General features: G+C 44.9%; 7 protein-coding genes across 7 annotated transcripts; 3 read left to right on the top strand and 4 right to left on the bottom strand.

The window, feature by feature from the left end:
• Positions 1 to 3,123: 3,123 nt before the first annotated feature.
• Positions 3,124 to 3,463, bottom strand: LOC129402132 (histone H4). The gene has a single exon (XM_055127282.1). The coding sequence runs from the start codon at positions 3,449 to 3,451 to the stop codon at positions 3,140 to 3,142; it is 312 nt and encodes a 103-aa protein (XP_054983257.1). The 5' UTR covers positions 3,452 to 3,463; the 3' UTR covers positions 3,124 to 3,139.
• Positions 3,464 to 4,862: 1,399 nt separating this feature from the next.
• LOC129402123 (histone H3.1) lies at positions 4,863 to 6,968 on the bottom strand. Its single transcript, XM_055127271.1, has one exon. It carries the CDS (start codon positions 6,958 to 6,960, stop codon positions 6,550 to 6,552), a length of 411 nt encoding a protein of 136 aa, XP_054983246.1. The 5' UTR covers positions 6,961 to 6,968; the 3' UTR covers positions 4,863 to 6,549.
• Positions 6,969 to 8,415: 1,447 nt separating this feature from the next.
• On the bottom strand, positions 8,416 to 8,834 carry LOC129402124 (histone H2A type 1-D). Its single transcript, XM_055127272.1, has one exon. It carries the CDS (start codon positions 8,806 to 8,808, stop codon positions 8,416 to 8,418), a length of 393 nt encoding a protein of 130 aa, XP_054983247.1. The 5' UTR covers positions 8,809 to 8,834.
• Positions 8,835 to 9,112: 278 nt separating this feature from the next.
• Positions 9,113 to 9,518, top strand: LOC129402129 (histone H2B type 1-C/E/F/G/I). The gene has a single exon (XM_055127277.1). It carries the CDS (start codon positions 9,113 to 9,115, stop codon positions 9,491 to 9,493), a length of 381 nt encoding a protein of 126 aa, XP_054983252.1. The 3' UTR covers positions 9,494 to 9,518.
• Positions 9,519 to 11,742: 2,224 nt separating this feature from the next.
• On the bottom strand, positions 11,743 to 12,655 carry LOC129402128 (histone H2B type 1-C/E/F/G/I). Its single transcript, XM_055127276.1, has one exon. It carries the CDS (start codon positions 12,638 to 12,640, stop codon positions 12,260 to 12,262), a length of 381 nt encoding a protein of 126 aa, XP_054983251.1. The 5' UTR covers positions 12,641 to 12,655; the 3' UTR covers positions 11,743 to 12,259.
• A 313-nt stretch (positions 12,656 to 12,968) lies between these two features.
• On the top strand, positions 12,969 to 13,361 carry LOC129402126 (histone H2A type 1-B). The gene has a single exon (XM_055127274.1). The coding sequence runs from the start codon at positions 12,969 to 12,971 to the stop codon at positions 13,359 to 13,361; it is 393 nt and encodes a 130-aa protein (XP_054983249.1).
• Positions 13,362 to 14,052: 691 nt separating this feature from the next.
• Positions 14,053 to 14,463, top strand: LOC129402122 (histone H3.1). The gene has a single exon (XM_055127270.1). It carries the CDS (start codon positions 14,053 to 14,055, stop codon positions 14,461 to 14,463), a length of 411 nt encoding a protein of 136 aa, XP_054983245.1.
• The last annotated feature ends 3,502 nt before the right edge of the window (positions 14,464 to 17,965 follow it).

Raw genomic sequence — 17,965 nt, 5'->3', positions numbered from 1 at the left:
ACTGCCTGAGCCACAGTGAATTGAGTTTTCATCCAAAAAGCCTTGTCTGTAAATTCCTGCTCCTGTATTATCCCTGCTGGAGGCCTGCAATGATCCCTTATTGCACTATCAGCAACCTGCTAAGGCCTCAGCTAATCTAGGAGTCTCTTTTGGGGTTTTTGTTTTTTATTGTTTTGTGTGTCTTTGACTGGTGTTTTTGGTCTGTTTTGCCTTACCCTTCCCTGTCATCTTGGAGTTTTCTTCTCTGTTTTCCTCCACCACCCACCCACAAACTGTCCAGAGTTGAATTGGGGGCTTCACACGCAAATGCAATATCTGCACTGGTTTTCAGCTTTCAGAAAATCTTTTTTTTTTTTCTTTTTGGGTCACACCCGGCGATGCACAGGGGTTACTCCTGGCTCATGCACTCAGGAATTACTCCTGGTGGTGCTCAGGGGACCATATGGGATGCTGGGAACCGAACCCGGGTCGGCCGCGTGCAAGGCAAACGCCCTACCCGCTGTGCTATTGCTCCAGCCCCAGCTTTCAGAAAATCTTTGCTTAATGACATGGACTAATAAATATCTAGGCCTTGTTAAATATATTTACTAAGGTCAGGAACAGAAGTTTCAAAGTGCCTTACGGAGAAAAACGAACTTCTTCGTTAACCAGGCTGAAAAAGAATGTTCCTTATTATTACTTATACCTAAATCTCGTGTTTGGGACTTTGGGTCACAGAATCAACACTTCTCAGAATGGGCTGTTTTGTATTCTGAGTTTTTTAATGGTAAGATCTAATCAAACTTCTGAAGAATAGCTCTATCTTCCATTTATATTTTATATTCTTTATGTATAACTCTAATTTTTAAATAATCCCTTTTTAATTTCCTCTCCATGAATTTTGGCCCTTTATACCTCAAACTGAAATCCATAAAAGTCTCCAGTTTGTTGGCAGGAGTTTATAGAATCTTGGGAATTTCTTGATTAATCCTTAAAGGCAAAATGAGCACTATGAAATGTCTGTCCTATATGTGTATCCTTAAACAGATTCTTGAAGCATTTGAGGTACAAAAGTTAAACACTTTCCCAGGGCCAGAGAAACAGTACAGAGGCTGTGGCACTAGCCTTGCATGGAGCTGCAAACGTGACAATGGTTTGAATTCTGACACCATGTGCAATGTTTCACATCCTAAAACCTCATATTGGGGGCTAGAGCGATAGCACAGCAGGTAGGGCGTTTGCCTTGCACGCGGCCGACCCAAGTTCTAATCCCAGCATCCCATATGGTCCCCTGAGCACCACCAGGGGTAATTCCTGAGGAAGAGCCAGGAGTAACCCCTGTGCATCGCTGGGTGTGACCCAAAAACCAAAAAAAAATAAAATAAAACCTCATATTGTACCTGAGCACTGAGACAGCTGTGGCCTCTGAGCACCACTGGGTGTGCCCACTCTTCTATCCTCAAAAAAAAAAAAAAAAGAATATAAAAAACAAAAAACAACACTGTCCAAAGGAAAGTCAGTACTGAGAAACAGCCAGACCGATGGCCTGACATACATACAGCAGACCAATTGGCGTACCAACTGACTCCAACACGAAACAAGTACCTACCCTGTAAAGCTCTCTAGAATAGAACAGTAGAGAAGCTAGTGAAGGGAAGAGGTTCATTTGGCACTAGCTTTTCATAAGGATTATCAGGCCAGTGAAAAGGAAGGTCACATGCTAAATAGAGAAAACAATCCAGCCCTTGGTATATGGCAAAGTTAAATAACTAAAAGTCCCCACCCACGCTGGGCCCACAAATCAGCGTATAAGCAGCTGTTGTATGAAAAAGTCTGAGGAGACTTCTGCTGGTCCTGACCATTCTCTTGTTCCTTAGAAGACCGTGTTCTGCCTTCCCCTAGCTCTTATAGTCTTCCCTGCTGAGTCAAACAAGGTTAATAATATAACTGATGGGGCAGAGCCCAGACTAGAGAGTGCATCCTACTCCCTGGTTGGAGAGCGCTTAGCCACATACCTCTGCTTCCAGAATCCCCTGGAAATGTAGCCTCTGATTGCTAGGAAACCATCTGCCCTGCTCCGTGCTTAAGATCAAATCAACCTCATGCTGGAGAGGAAGCATTCTCACCATAATAATTCAAGGGAATCCATTGTGAGGACAAATAAAATGGCACTGTAGGTTGTAGAAGTTTATTACTTATTAGAAGAATAAAAAATGAATAACCCATTGAGAACTGCGGTCCTCTGGCCTTATTCCACGGGTTAAAAAAAGGCAAAATTTGAGCCTTAAGAACTTGATTTGAAAGGCCCAGTTTTGGTCAGAATGTTTTGATAAATTCTTTTTTTTCTTTTTTCTTTTTGGGTCTCACCTGGCGCTGCATAGCGGTTACTCCTGGCTTTGCACTCAGGAATTACTCCTGGAGGTGCTCAAGGGACAATATGGGATGCTGGGGATGGAACCTGGGTCGGCCACGCGTGCAAGGCAAATGCCCTACCCGCTGTGCTATCGCTCCAACCCCTTGATAACATTCTTAATCAAACAGTTCTTAATCCATGACTTAAAAAGGCTTGTAGTCAAACTCATAAAGTACTGAAAACCGATTTTATTAAACATGAGTTGCATCAGTTGTATTAGTTTTGTATTCTGACAAACGACAAATGAAGGCTGCTCAGGAATTGAGTATGCCTTATACAAACGTAATGTCAGTGGGTACTCCCTTCGACCCCCTTTATGATGGGATTTAGCCTTCCTTAGTCATTCCGGAGACTCAAGGTGTGCTTATCTGAAACGCCTCGAGTAGGTGCTTGTCTCAAACACTTGGGGAATTGCGGAAGTACACCCCGCAGGGCCACGGATCACCCCAGTCAGGGAACCCCAAACGTGAGGAAAACGCCCTTCCTGCTCTCCTGCCGCTGGCGCTAGTCTGGAGCGTTACACTTTCTGTGCGTAACAATTACTCCAACGCTGTCGCCCGTAGCTAACCAGCCACCAATGCCCTGTGGACTTGAACACAGCACCCTTTAGCTTACCACATCTTGAGAAATTATCCCTACCCGGTTCCAGGAGTAAGCACCAAGATATGTGACAAGCTCTTTTAACTGAACGGATAGGTGGCCCTGAAAAGGGCCTTTGGGTTTGGGGACTGGGAGCCAAACCGAAGTTTAGCCGCCGAAGCCGTAGAGGGTGCGGCCCTGGCGCTTGAGCGCGTAGACCACGTCCATGGCCGTGACGGTCTTGCGCTTGGCGTGCTCGGTGTAGGTGACGGCGTCGCGGATGACGTTCTCCAGGAAGACCTTGAGCACCCCGCGGGTCTCCTCGTAGATGAGCCCCGAGATGCGCTTGACGCCGCCGCGCCGGGCCAGGCGGCGGATGGCGGGCTTGGTGATGCCCTGGATGTTGTCGCGGAGCACCTTGCGGTGGCGCTTGGCGCCGCCTTTCCCGAGACCCTTCCCGCCTTTGCCGCGTCCAGACATTGTGCCAGAGACAATGAGCCTGTAACACTGCAAGCTGCTAGGCGCTCGCAGCTCTTTTATAGGAGAATGTCGGACCTGTTTGAAAGCAGGACAGCAGGGGCGGGCCCCACGGTCTGTTCCCGCCCTTCCTCGTTCGCTCTTGTTCAGCGCTGCAGAGAACAGAAGGGGGCGCCAGAGCCTCGAAGCCGGCTGACTCCCGGCTGGTTAATGCTGCTCTATGTGGAGAAGCGTCTCCATAAGGACACAATACGTGCCGCCACTAAATAGGGACAATCAGGTCAATCTTCACAAAGCCTGACAACTTGTGTTTGATTTCCAAATATGAAAAAGGCTAATAATGCACAACTGCACATTATGACACTAAACACTTTATTTATTAACAAAGTGTATCTTCATTGCTTAACTATCTTCCTTTTACTGATGAATATCATTAGTTATTTAATCATGGATTTTTGATAAGCAGGCTAATAACCTTACCATGGAAACTCAAAGTATAGGAGATCACATGTTTAGGGGTAAAATAAGTTAAAAGTCACTTGGTTTCACTGAAGATTTCTTGGTAGGTATACCCCAAAGGTATATGGCTTGTGTTGTCTCAAATTTATGAATTGATGTGTGCTATGTGGACAGACTATTTAGCTCTATATCTTGTCACCGTACCTTCAAACCCTTTCCTCCAACAGGAAGAGATTAAAAGTTGGCATTAAAGGATCCATTATATCTGGAGGCAACCTACATCACATATTCTGTTTTCTTGGGCATTCTATCATCAACTGTTTCTCCTGTGAGGTTGGGTGGCTCAGGCCATACCCCATGGTGCTCAGGGCTTACTCCTGGAAGTGCTCAGGAGCCCATAATGCTGGAACCCAGGATCAAAACGAGCCAGACATGCAAGGCCAAGCACCTTAAACCCTGTACTCTCAGCCCAACTGTTTTATTATTTAATGTATAAGAAAGTTTACATTACAGTTACCAGAGATGTAGCTCAATAAGCTAGAATAAATATAGTAAAACAGTTGGACACCCAGCCCTGCATATGGACCCCTAAACTCTGCCAGGAATGAACATAAAGCAAGGGGCCACGAATAGCTCCTGTGACACCCCCCCAAAAAAGTATAAAATATAGAGCATTTAAATTTAAAAGGGATAACCTGGACAACGTTGCAAAGATGTCCAAGGTATAAAAATAGATAAGAGAGGGGCTGGAGCGATAGCACAGCAGGTAGGATGTTTGCCTTGCACACGGCCAACCCGGGTTCAATTCCCAGCATCCCATATGGTCCCCCAGCACCGCAAGGAGTAATTCTTGAGTGCAGAGCCAGGAGTAACCCCTGTGCACTGCTGGGTGTGACCCAAAAGCAAATATATATATTTGCTTTTATATATGAGAACCAGAGAAAAAGTAAGGGGGTTAGGCACTCCACTAGCATAAAACTGACCCTGATTTTTTTTCACCCCAAAATTGGTGATACACTGAATGTAGTGACAAAAGAAGGAAAAGAACTAAATGTATATGTGCTAGTTAATAAAACTGTGGTGTTGCTACTGGAACACATATGGATGTCAATGAAAGTTTATCTTTTGATTGAAACTACTTAGAATGGGATCTGTCACTTTGAGAGTCTAGTATGAGACATTGTAGGAGTAGATATCCAGCAAGCATCTGGAAAATTTAAGTTCAGCCTTTTCTCAAGAAAACAGTAAAGGATTAAAAGTACATAATTACCCACCAAAAAATGCAATTCCTCAACACATGACATAGCCTTAGGGAATATTTACATTTTTACACGAACAAATAATGTTTCCTTTAAAAATGCTACAGAAAACCAACCATCATAAATCAAGTCATCTTAAAGTTTAAAATACTGACGCCTGTACAAAGAGGGTACAAGAAGTAAAATAAGTCATATTGGGCTAATTTCTTCGTTCACCCCCATTTGGATCACATATTAAATTTTTATTAATGGTTTTGATGTTCTTTGTGCTGCTTGAAGTAGCCCTGTGTTGATTCTAGTGGGATGGAGGAACTCCTTTCACTTTGGATTTTGCTGTCTTTTCCCATTTTTCTTACATACTCCTGGTAAAACAGACTGAAAAAATTAGTTTATTCCAAAATAAGCTTAACATGCTACAAGCAAATGTATATATAGAGAAAAAGGAACGATGAAAAAAATAATGTCACTTCCTACCATCAATCTCTTCCAACTCAACATTAAACATAAACTGTGTTTCTGACAAATCTATATTGTTGCTTAAACAAGAAAACTAGTGAAACCTGTTAACTGTCCTTAAGAATGTTGTAAACCTTGGTGCCTAATATAAATATGAAAATATGTAGTGAATATAAAGCATGATTTTTTTAAAAGTTAATTTTATTAAGTGGTGCTGTTCTTGTGTTTTTATATTATTTTCTTGTTTCCTGAATTCCATTCCAAATTTAGTGAACCAGATGCTGAGAGCATAAAAAGTACACACAAATTGTTTTTTAAAAATCAAGAAAGTGCATCTCTGACCTGTAAAACTCGGTTGTCAGGAGGATATTGTTAAAGGCTGAGACCACGTGAGGAAACAACGGAAAACAAAATTTTAGAGTGCCTTCCTTCACAGGATCTTAATTTGTGTGTGGCTTTCCTGGATTGTAACAAACACAACTCTGGGACTGAGCTGGTCACCTGGGAAGAGTAGGTGGGAGGCAAAGAGCGAGCAGCAAAGCTGTCCGCGGGGCGATTAGCAAAGACATGGAACAAGACTCGCAACACCTCCCCCCTTCTCCTGTGGGAGTGGGGACACCGACAATGAAAAGAAACCTGAAGCTTCCAAGCACAAATGATAAACTTCGTGTCCAGGCACATGGAAGGCGGTCGCGAGTCCACGGAGCAGAGAAGCTAGGACCGGGTACGCCGTGAGCATCCACGTCCGAGCAAACCCAGGCTCAGAACTAAGGGTCAAAAGCCGTTGTTGAAAGGCCCCAGCTAAGGCAGGTAAACGTCAAATCCCACAACGCCAGGGTACTATGGCTTAGTAGTTACAGCAACTTCTGTGGTAGGTAGTTGGCTCTGAAAAGAGCCTTTGGGTACCAGGTAGAGACGGAGGAGGGTTTACGCCCGCTCCCCGCGGATGCGGCGCGCCAGCTGGATGTCCTTGGGCATGATGGTGACGCGCTTGGCGTGGATGGCGCACAGGTTGGTGTCCTCGAAGAGCCCCACCAGGTAGGCCTCGCACGCCTCCTGCAGCGCCATGACGGCCGAGCTCTGGAAGCGCAGGTCGGTCTTGAAGTCCTGCGCGATCTCGCGCACCAGCCGCTGGAACGGCAGCTTGCGGATCAGCAGCTCGGTGGACTTCTGGTAGCGGCGGATCTCGCGCAGCGCCACGGTGCCGGGCCGGTAGCGGTGCGGCTTCTTCACGCCGCCCGTGGCCGGCGCGCTCTTGCGGGCCGCCTTGGTGGCCAGCTGCTTGCGGGGCGCCTTCCCGCCCGTGGACTTGCGCGCCGTCTGCTTGGTGCGGGCCATGGCAACGGTCTCGAGACGAAGCGAGGTAGCTCGTGGAAACAAACAGCTCGGCCGCCCGCCGCTGCCCGTATATATAAAGCGAGTCTTACCCTGATTGGACGAGGCGTTGGTTGGCTCACAAAGAAGGCGTTGGCGTCCGCGTTGTCATCGAGATCACATGAGATGCTGCTGTTTTTCTTTCTTTCTTTTTTTTTTTTTCAGCAATTAATGTCCTTAATTCCAGCTCTCTTTAAAGCCTGTTTTGGACACTTTCTGCCAGCGTCTTGAACGCAGTTCCTTTACAGTTTTCCGAATGTTGCTCCGCAGAGCATGCACAAACTGTTATGATGCTACCTGCTAAAGATTTTTAAATGTTGGCGCCTAAAGCCGCTTTTGATCTTCAGCGTTTTGAAAATGCGCGCGCTCACTGTGATTGGCTAAGGGATTGTGTCTTCCTTTCTTTTGTTTTAGGAACGTTCCTCTCAATTGCAAGCGTCTCTAAGCTCGCAAATTTTAATACTTGCTTTTCTAAATGTTCTAACACGCTTACTGAAAAAACAAAATCACACATACATCATGGTGGACACTAACATTCTCATATAAAAGCTTTTAACTATGTGTAACTTTGAATTAAGTTTGAAAAAAAATTTTAACACAGATGGTTCGAAAGCCTGGAGAGTGTGCCATAAATGCGGGAGTCACAGGCTCTGTTTACACGTGGACCCCCATATTTCCCATACCATCAAGCCTCCAGTAACCCCAAGCACCAGAGTGTGATCAAAAACTAAACAAAAATTATTCTCTACACTTACTATACTATAAGACTGTCTGGCTGAAGTTTAACAAGTTCTGCTTATAAGACATATTCAACAAGGTCACAAAAGTGTTCCTATTTAAAACTGATGAAAGCCAAGTTCAGCAGAGAAAATGACTTCTCTGGTGAAACCAAATTTTTATGTAATGGGTCGTGATTGTACAATAAGCAAAGAACTTTCAAACTTGTGATTATTTAATGCTTATTTTCTCTTCAAAGGCTCAGCTGCATCCACAACGGCTTCAATTCCTTAACGCCAACAGTGGCCAACGAATTACCCTTTTTGATTCTTCCCACCTTTTTCTGGTTAATAATCCTATGGCAGCTGCAGTGCCATAGGATCAATGACACGCAGCTGGCTTCCCCCCGCCTCAGTACTCATCAGGCAATGACAAGAGGTTCAGATAAAATAAAGCTAAAATCACTAACACTTGCTCCCAAGAGCCCTAACCAGTATTAGGCATTCATATGCATTTTAATTACCTCCATAAACATTCAGCTTCACTTTCCCAGAGCTCTAACTGCTGAAGGGGATTAGGAATGGGAATAACATCACCATTCTTATGTAAGTGCGGCCCTTTCCGAGAATGAATAGGTGGCTCTGAAAAGAGCCTTTGGGTTTCAAATAACTCCGCTAAGAGTTAAAGCTCCAGTGTGCTGCTTTATTTGCCCTTGGCCTTGTGGTGGCTCTCGGTCTTCTTGGGCAGCAGCACGGCCTGGATGTTGGGCAGGACGCCGCCCTGCGCGATGGTCACTTTGCCCAGCAGCTTGTTGAGCTCCTCGTCGTTGCGGATGGCCAGCTGCAGGTGGCGCGGGATGATGCGCGTCTTCTTGTTGTCGCGGGCCGCGTTGCCCGCCAGCTCCAGGATCTCGGCCGTCAGGTACTCGAGCACGGCCGCCAGGTACACCGGGGCGCCGGCGCCCACCCGCTCCGAGTAGTTGCCCTTGCGGAGCAGCCGGTGCACTCGGCCCACGGGGAACTGCAGGCCGGCCCGGGACGAGCGGGTCTTGGCCTTGGCGCGCGCCTTGCCGCCCTGCTTGCCGCGTCCAGACATGGTGACAGATCAGACAGAAAATAGGCTACAAGAAAGGAGCAAAATGGAGAAATGAATTCACTTAGCAATTGGCAAGTACTTATACTCTCAAGCTGCATTGTAAATTCCACTCTTTGATTGGCTCCATCCATCTAACTCCTAGCACCCAATCAAATTGGAGAACGGCGCCACCGTCATTCCGGAGAGTTACCCAATCAAAACTGAAAGTTTTCAAAGCCACATTTGCATAGAAGCACTACAAATATTATAGTGCCCGTAAGGAAGCTTGTCTTTCCTTTGAAAGGTGTTGAGTCTCTTCATCGCCATGCCTGAGCCCGCCAAGTCCGCCCCTGCCCCGAAGAAGGGCTCCAAGAAGGCCGTGACCAAGGCGCAGAAGAAGGACGGCAAGAAGCGCAAGCGCAGCCGCAAGGAGAGCTACTCGGTGTACGTGTACAAGGTGCTGAAGCAGGTGCACCCCGACACGGGCATCTCGTCCAAGGCCATGGGCATCATGAACTCGTTCGTGAACGACATCTTCGAGCGCATCGCCGGCGAGGCGTCCCGCCTGGCGCACTACAACAAGCGCTCGACCATCACGTCGCGGGAGATCCAGACGGCCGTGCGCCTGCTGCTGCCCGGGGAGCTGGCCAAGCACGCCGTGTCCGAGGGCACCAAGGCCGTCACCAAGTACACCAGCTCCAAGTAATGCTTGCAAACTAACAGACTAAATGTCTAACCCAACGGTCCTTTTAAGGGCCATCCCACTTTTTCACATTAAAGAGTTGTAACTTTATAATGGATTATGTGGCTTCCCATAGACTTTTTTTAACTGATTAGATGGAAGGCAGTAAACTTGTAGATAGTGATAGGTACTTTAGTTTTTTAGTGGTAAGGTAAATGCCAATCTCTTATTTCCACTTATTCACTTGTGCTACAAAATGGGCCATACTTGTAGTATGCAACTTTCAGCTGATATAATTAATAGCCCCTATAAGTGTGTTCTATAATGAGTTACAACTAGAATATTTTAGTTCACCCTTAGTTATGACTATTATAAACAGCTACTGGGTTTGCTTGAAAATTAAATCAGGATACTAATGGGAGCAAGACAAAGTCACAATTGAAATGTAAATTGCTGTGTTCACCATGGAGCCATTTAATAATGAAATTTTTCCAAATAATCAAGGATTGGACTGTTGGTAAAATACCATAATCTCTCACAAATCTGACAGTTCAGAAAAATTACCCTTAAAATATGTTGGCGCTGTTGGCTAAGATTATTTTCCTCCAGGAAGAGCTTAATTTGGGGGACAACAAAAAACACCTGGGGTTTGGGGCCACACCTGACTTGCTCAGGACACACTCTGGATGGAACTCTATTCATCTTGACAGTGTTTAGGGAACCATATAACCATATATGGTGACAGGGATGAACATGGGTCAATTACATAAATCACCTTGCCTGCTAGACTCTCTCTACATACATCTAGAGGGAATCTTTTAAAATCTCATTTTTGTCCCAGTTGACAATTTGTTTAAGGACAACAAATTTGCATATTATTCCAATTATATCAGTCTATGTCTGTGCATTCTTATATAAAGATACATTTAAAATATTATACTTATTTTCTTGTCACTAAAAGCTTACATACATTATAAGAGCCATGGAAAAAAACCAGGTGAAATAATGCTATTTTTAATTTTATTTACAAGCCTTGATTTACATAGCTATTTACAATGGATTTTCAGACAATATTCCACCTCCAATCCCAACACTCCATATCTCCAGAAATGTTTTATTATTACTATTACTAATCAAAAAAACTTAAATACCAAAATTGGTAGGAAAGCTAGCAATTCTTTTTTCAGAATGAGGGATCAAAGCTAGGGCCTCAAACATGCAAGGAAGAGGGTGCGCTGCCCATGAACCACGTCCCTGATTACTTAGTTCATATTCTGATGGAACCTTTCCTAAAGAAATTCGTACTCCCAGGGACAAAGTGGTAGTACAGCGGGTAGGGCATTTGTCTTGTATGTGGCTGACCTGGGTTCCATCTGACCTGGGTTAGATCCCCTGCATCCCTTATGGTCCCCAAAGCATCACCAGGAGTAATTCCTGAGCACAGAGCCAGGAGTAACTCTGGAGCAATGCTGTTTGTGACCCAAAAAGAAAAAAAAAATTCTACTCCCTAAGTGCCAGCAAACATTCAAACAAAATGCATAAAGAACAAAAGCAGTGTGTGAAAAAATATTTTTTAAAAAAGGGAAAGGAAACCTAGAAGTACCAAGTAGTGTATGTGAGTGAAGGTTTATAACATTTATGAGTATTTCATATTTGTTGTAGTTGCAGAAGTAAATATCTAGATAGGTCCATCTTTCAACATGTATGTAAACTCCCTGAATTACAAGTTATACTATATATTTTTCGTGTTCATAGACCACAAAGTATACCAACTTCCCACTCCAATTCTCAGAATACTATGACCTACTGTGGGAGACACAATATCTCTACAATTATGCTCCAAATCCATAACTAACAGCCAACAAATAGTGTGTGTCTGTGTATATATATGTATATATGTATGTGTGTGTGACAGGAAGTGGGTCAAATTAGGGAAGAACTAAAGTAAACCCTATTAACTAAGCTAAAATAATGAAAATAATTTTAAAATACTTTTTTCAAAATTTAGGTTGTGGGCTCAGAGAGATAGTACAGCAGTTGAGGCACTTGCTTTACAGAGATCTTACACAATTTTGATCTCTGGCATCCCATATCATGCCCTGAACAACCTCAGGAGTGATTTCTCAGTGTAGAATCAGAAATAACCCAAGTGACCACCCCCTCAAAAAAAAAAAAAAGAATAACAAAGTTTAGGTAGGAGCTACCCAGGTTAATTTCCTTTAATTATTCACCTTTCCAAACATTTCTAGAATTATCCACAAAGTAAAGCATGAGGACAAAGCACTATCAGAAAAGAAAAAGGCCAATATCCTAGAGGCCTGTCAGCTGCCCTCAGGGAAAACGGTTTTACTGGATTCAAAATTATCCTGGGAAAACCGATGCTGGTTTTATTTCTGGTTGGAATACTTGAGAGCAAGGAAATTATCATTTACCAAATACCAATTAACAAAGCATCAGATGCTAGAGAATATAGGAGAATAGAACAGGATTAAGCTCATTCCTTCAATAAAATTGAGAATGACTATTTCTGTAAAGTATAATACAATTGCAAAAGCAGTCCACATCCTCATAAAACCAGAGACTTCAGAAAACACCCAACTGTTCCATCTGCAAAACCCATCTGAGTGTCAGAATGTGTTTCAGTGAAGAGTAGACAGCAAGGAAGAGGGTAACTTGGTACCGGACTAAACATTATAATGTTGGAGAGCAAACGCATACACAGCTCTTTAGTGGAAAAAGTGGTGGCTCTGAAAAGAGCCTTTGGGTTATCGCAGCCAAATAGGAGCCCGCTCACTTGGAGCTGGTATACTTGGTGACGGCCTTGGTGCCCTCGGACACGGCGTGCTTGGCCAGCTCCCCGGGCAGCAGCAGGCGCACGGCCGTCTGGATCTCCCGCGACGTGATGGTCGAGCGCTTGTTGTAGTGCGCCAGGCGGGACGCCTCGCCGGCGATGCGCTCGAAGATGTCGTTGACGAACGAGTTCATGATGCCCATGGCCTTGGACGAGATGCCCGTGTCGGGGTGCACCTGCTTGAGCACCTTGTACACGTACACCGAGTAGCTCTCCTTGCGGCTGCGCTTGCGCTTCTTGCCGTCCTTCTTCTGCGCCTTGGTCACGGCCTTCTTGGAGCCCTTCTTCGGGGCGGGAGCGGACTTGGCGGGCTCAGGCATGTCGCCGAAAGATGAGACTCAGTCTACAGACGAGCAATTAGCAAGTGTCTTTCCAACTGTTACCTCTCGCCTTTTATAGACACTGTATGCAAATGAGGTATTGAAGAGTGATCAGACCTGATTTGACCATTTTGTAGTGACGAAATTATGCTAAGTGACCTGCGTCACCACTGATTTCTTATTGGTTTCCTAAGCGAAAGGCATTTTGACCAATCAAACAGCGAGGTTTTCACTTCCTTCTAGCTCTATAACTAGCAACCTACTGCCTTTTCTTAGGCATTTAGCTTTTGAGCTTCTCAGCGAACTGTAGTCTACTGCAGTATCCATTATGTCTGGACGCGGCAAACAGGGCGGCAAGGCGCGCGCCAAAGCCAAGACCCGCTCGTCTCGGGCCGGCCTGCAGTTCCCCGTGGGCCGCGTGCACCGGCTGCTCCGCAAGGGCAACTACTCGGAGCGGGTGGGCGCCGGCGCCCCGGTGTACCTGGCGGCCGTGCTCGAGTACCTGACGGCCGAGATCCTGGAGCTGGCGGGCAACGCGGCTCGCGACAACAAGAAGACGCGCATCATCCCGCGCCACCTGCAGCTGGCCATCCGCAACGACGAGGAGCTCAACAAGCTGCTGGGGCGCGTGACCATCGCGCAGGGCGGCGTCCTGCCCAACATCCAGGCCGTGCTGCTGCCCAAGAAGACTGAGAGCCACCACAAGGCCAAGGGCAAATAAATTTTCCAGCCGCGTATTGAAGCAGATGCAGAGAATCAAAGGCTCTTTTTAGAGCCACCCACATTGTCTGTGAAAGTGCTGAGATACAATATCGTTTGGGGATACCGTGAAATGAACAGCTACTTGCATATTTATTTTTCTCATTAATATTTTTAGTGAATTGTCTGTCCACAATTAAGACCTCATTTTATCCCCTAACTGCGACAACCATAAGCAAAGTGGGGGAAAAGCCTGCTGAGTATAGAGTAGTGCAAAAACAGACTCTTCTATCTTCAAAAGCTCTGATATTTTAATTCTGTCCAGATGTTTTTAGTGTAGACATTTACATATGCACACGGTCTGGTTTTCAGATCGTTTGGCATTTCAATTTATGAAAGGAACAAAGGAAGCAGAACTGACCAATCACAGTCCAGGGCGGGCTTTTTAAATTTTCAAAGTCATGATTCAAGTATACAAATAGATTAGCTTTTCTCCACAAAAGAGGAAGAGGGGGAAAAAGACATTGACTGTGTACTCAACCTAAACTCAAAATGTTCCTAATAACGGTCCATCCAAATGGGACCCAATCACCTATTTCCGGCCGGCAGCTAGAGACCCAATCAGCTCACAGCGCGGGACCTGACCCGCTTCTATAAATTCGATCGGAAGTTGCCGGTTCCAGTCTGGATCCTGTCTCAGCTGAACTACAGTCATGGCCCGCACCAAGCAGACGGCGCGCAAGTCGACGGGCGGGAAGGCGCCCCGCAAGCAGCTGGCCACCAAGGCGGCCCGCAAGAGCGCGCCGGCCACGGGCGGCGTGAAGAAGCCGCACCGCTACCGGCCCGGCACCGTGGCGCTGCGCGAGATCCGCCGCTACCAGAAGTCCACCGAGCTGCTGATCCGCAAGCTGCCGTTCCAGCGGCTGGTGCGCGAGATCGCGCAGGACTTCAAGACCGACCTGCGCTTCCAGAGCTCGGCCGTCATGGCGCTGCAGGAGGCGTGCGAGGCCTACCTGGTGGGGCTCTTCGAGGACACCAACCTCTGCGCCATCCACGCCAAGCGCGTCACCATCATGCCCAAGGACATCCAGCTGGCGCGCCGCATCCGCGGGGAGCGGGCCTAAACAAACGTACCTTGTTACTAGAAAAAGGCTCTTTTCAGAGCCACCCACTCTTTCAAGAAGGAAGCTGTTGCACTTTGCTTTTTGATTAGCCCTGATGAATGGGTGAATTGTCTTACAACAGAGTAACTGCGCAAAGGGACATTGTTAAATCACTTTATTCAATCCCAATGAATTCCCAAAGGGACATTGTTAAATCACTTTATTCATTCCCAAACTACCGCTAATCAAATTAAGATCTTTTCAATACTCAGGCTACCCAATGGCTCGTTTTAAAAGAAAACAAAAACAGTCCTTGTATTTGAAGTATATGCTCGGTTTAAGCAGTTTGGTCTAATTTTACAATAGTCTATAGCTTTAGTTTTAGAAACCACTGTACAGGGTATCGTAATCTGTACTTTAATGGAGGGTAGGGGTGTGTATATGCCTTTTAGAGACAGTCAAAGAATGACTAAGTGATCTGGGTCCCATGATGTGCAGTTTTGTATCCTTCTGGAGTGTCAGGTATAATCGTTTATAATTGATAGCGTTCAAGAGTATGAAAATGAAGTCCGACGTCCAAGTCACTGAGGAGGGTCCTGCAAGCTATTAAGTATAGAACTAATAAACTTCACGTGTAGCTGATATTTGTGCTTTTACGAGTTATTAAAGAGTATTATTTTTGAAAGACCTAATGTTTCTAAGAAGAGAGTACAACTCACCAGACAGGAGAAAGCAGAATAGCCACTACAAAATAGCCCTTTGACATGAAAGTTATTAGAAGCTGAGGGCAAATAAGAGACAGTTATGTCAAGAAAATGTCATTTCCTTCCCTGATGGCCAGAAATAAATGCTGGACTGGAAAACTCTAGACTTGGCCTATAGATGGAGCCAGAGGCATAGATATGCAAACCTTATTTACTTGTTACTCATTTTTCCTTTCTCTGCCACCCTATACCAAAATGGCTTTCCTTTGTCCTTTCATCTACCTGTCAACCTATTGTTATTGTTTAAACTGCTGGATTAGCTGTTTAAATCACAACAGCTGTTTTAATCACTCCTTTGAATCACATTTTCCTTGGTCTCACCCATATATGTGAAAATATACATAATATATTAAATGTCTATTTTTCTCTTGATAATATAAGATTTTTTTTTAACAGGGACCAGTTGTGAACCAAGATGGAACAAGGAAAATTTTGCCCATCTTTGAAAATAATGACTGAAATATGCCAAAGAACAAATTGACATCCAAAAGATTTTAGCATAATGGTAGTCTTTAGGCTCTATTTGTGTTGGATAGAGATCATTTTCACCTCTACTGAAGAAAAATCATTGAAATCAGTATGGTACAAGGTAATATCTAAATCAACATGCCTTTGATATTAAAAGTAGCCAAATAAAAGTATATTCCATTAGAATACTTTTATAAAAATCTAGGGAACCCTTGTCCTCTCCTATCTCAATGTTTTGGTCTTTCTTGGCAGAAAATTTCTCAGAGAAAAAAATCTTCCTTTCTAGATGATGAGAGAAGCATCTCTTCTGGGTCAAGGAGAGATGGCACTTGACTGGTCAAGCCAAACGCACTTGATGTCTCTGGATTATTTTCCCTTTATCATAAACTGAGATTCTGAAACTATAAAATAAGTGTATCTAGTCCAACAATGGATGATGCAATAGAAAGTTCTATTAATTAGAAATTAATAGAATTAGTTAATTTCTTTTTTATAAATTTTAATTTTAAAAGATTAATGTTAAGAGATAAAATTTTTAAAAGAGATAAAATTATTTATAAATAATTTACAAAGAAATTATAGGAATGCAAAATTAAGTTTGTTAGAGTGCAGAGTCGACCACCCCTCAAGGACAGAGGACAGAGCCAATAATGCAAATTACATAGGGAGGTTTATTGTTCCAGCTAGCTGGGGTTCAAGTATAGGCCCAACACAGTGGGCTTCAACAAGGACCCTGAGCACTAGGTTCAGCAAGTTCTTATACTTTCATTTTGGCAGCTCAGCATTACTCTGCACATTTCTATTACCTACGGTGTACACATACATTTTTGTTGTTGTTTAGGCCGGCAAAATCCAGCCCACCTCCCTGACAGTTACATTCGAGAGACTTAATCTCATTCCGGGGGGTGTAATCTCTGACAGAAGCTGCTTTTTCTGCTTTTCTTGTTTCTGGAAGAAGCCTTGGTCACTCAGAAGGCCACAAAGCCTGTCATGGCAGTTCTCCCGCTAAGTAGGTCCTAACAAGTTGAAAAATTAAAAATGAATGTATAGATACACTAAATGTATGCGATTGATGTAGGCAGGTAGATAGGGAAAGGCCCTTGGCAATGAAATTTAGCAGAATCCTGAGACTGATCCACCCTGTGGATACAGAAAACAGACCTGATAAGACCTTCAACTGACCCTGAGGAGGTTAGACCCCTCCCCATGAAGTTCCTCGAATTCCCTCCTGTAGTGGGATTGCTTGGAGCACATAGACTGGAGACTAGAGACCAGCGTGGGACAATGAACTTTGTATGACCTGCACTGGGGGCTTGGGAGAGTCCTGTGCAGAGGGCCTCTTGAAAGAGGGGCCTTGAAGGTAAAACCTACCAGCAAGATAAGCAGGGCACATCCTGCACGTACATACTCCTCGTGCTCTAAGTAACCTTGGGAATGATCTGACTTGGTATTTTTAATGAGAACATCTTGAGACAAACACAAAATATGTCTAACTCATGAGAGCATCTTTGGACTTGGCTACGTGCCTGGGCCAAGGTATGTAAATAATATAAAACTGCTTGCTTGAGAATAAACGGGGCCTTCAGCCTCGATAGCTGCTGGTCAATGCATCATCTCTAAGTCGGTGGTCTTCATGCCGGAGCTGGACTCCGACACCCTCCATCTCTCCCTTAATCTGATTAAAATGTGATTCAGCCTAAAGAAGACCATCACCACTCCCAACCTCCCTGGTAACCTCCTTAGCAACGGACTTTTACCTGGGAAGAAACCACAAGTGGGGGCAGGTTGAAGAAACCCTATAAAAGACCACCTTGAACAAACCAAGGACAGGCACATGCTGCCTAAGCCCATGTGCTGCTTGCGCCCACACATGCGGTGCCCGAGCACAGGTGTTGTCTACATCTCCCCTCTCGAGATGGCTACTTTTATGCTTTCGTGTCTAGTGTTAGGATGTGCCTAGAACTCTCTCCATTCTCGGAGAAGCCCGAGTTCTCTCTTGAACACGTTATTCCTACTATTTTTCTTTTCCGCTTATCCCTTCCTCCTTCCCTCAAAAACCTCTAAATAAAATCTGTTTACTTCACTGCTTGTCTACTCCTGAAATTCTTTTCCGAGAGCGAGACAAGAACCCAGTAACTCTGGGTCCCGGGTGGTAGAGGCGGCTGGGGGGAAAGTGACCGTCTTTCTCCTCCCCACTTCACATAAGTCACCCACCCATGGGGCCCACCGACATCACAATTCCATCTGTTCTACTCCACAGAAATTAATAGGCAAAATTTACAAAGTTTGGC

The sequence above is a fragment of the Sorex araneus genome, chromosome 2 (genome assembly GCF_027595985.1).
Source record: "Sorex araneus isolate mSorAra2 chromosome 2, mSorAra2.pri, whole genome shotgun sequence".
NCBI classification, from domain to species: Eukaryota; Metazoa; Chordata; class Mammalia; order Eulipotyphla; family Soricidae; genus Sorex; species Sorex araneus.
Note: the sequence above shows the minus strand (reverse complement) of the source record. Positions and strands in the feature narration are given on the sequence as shown.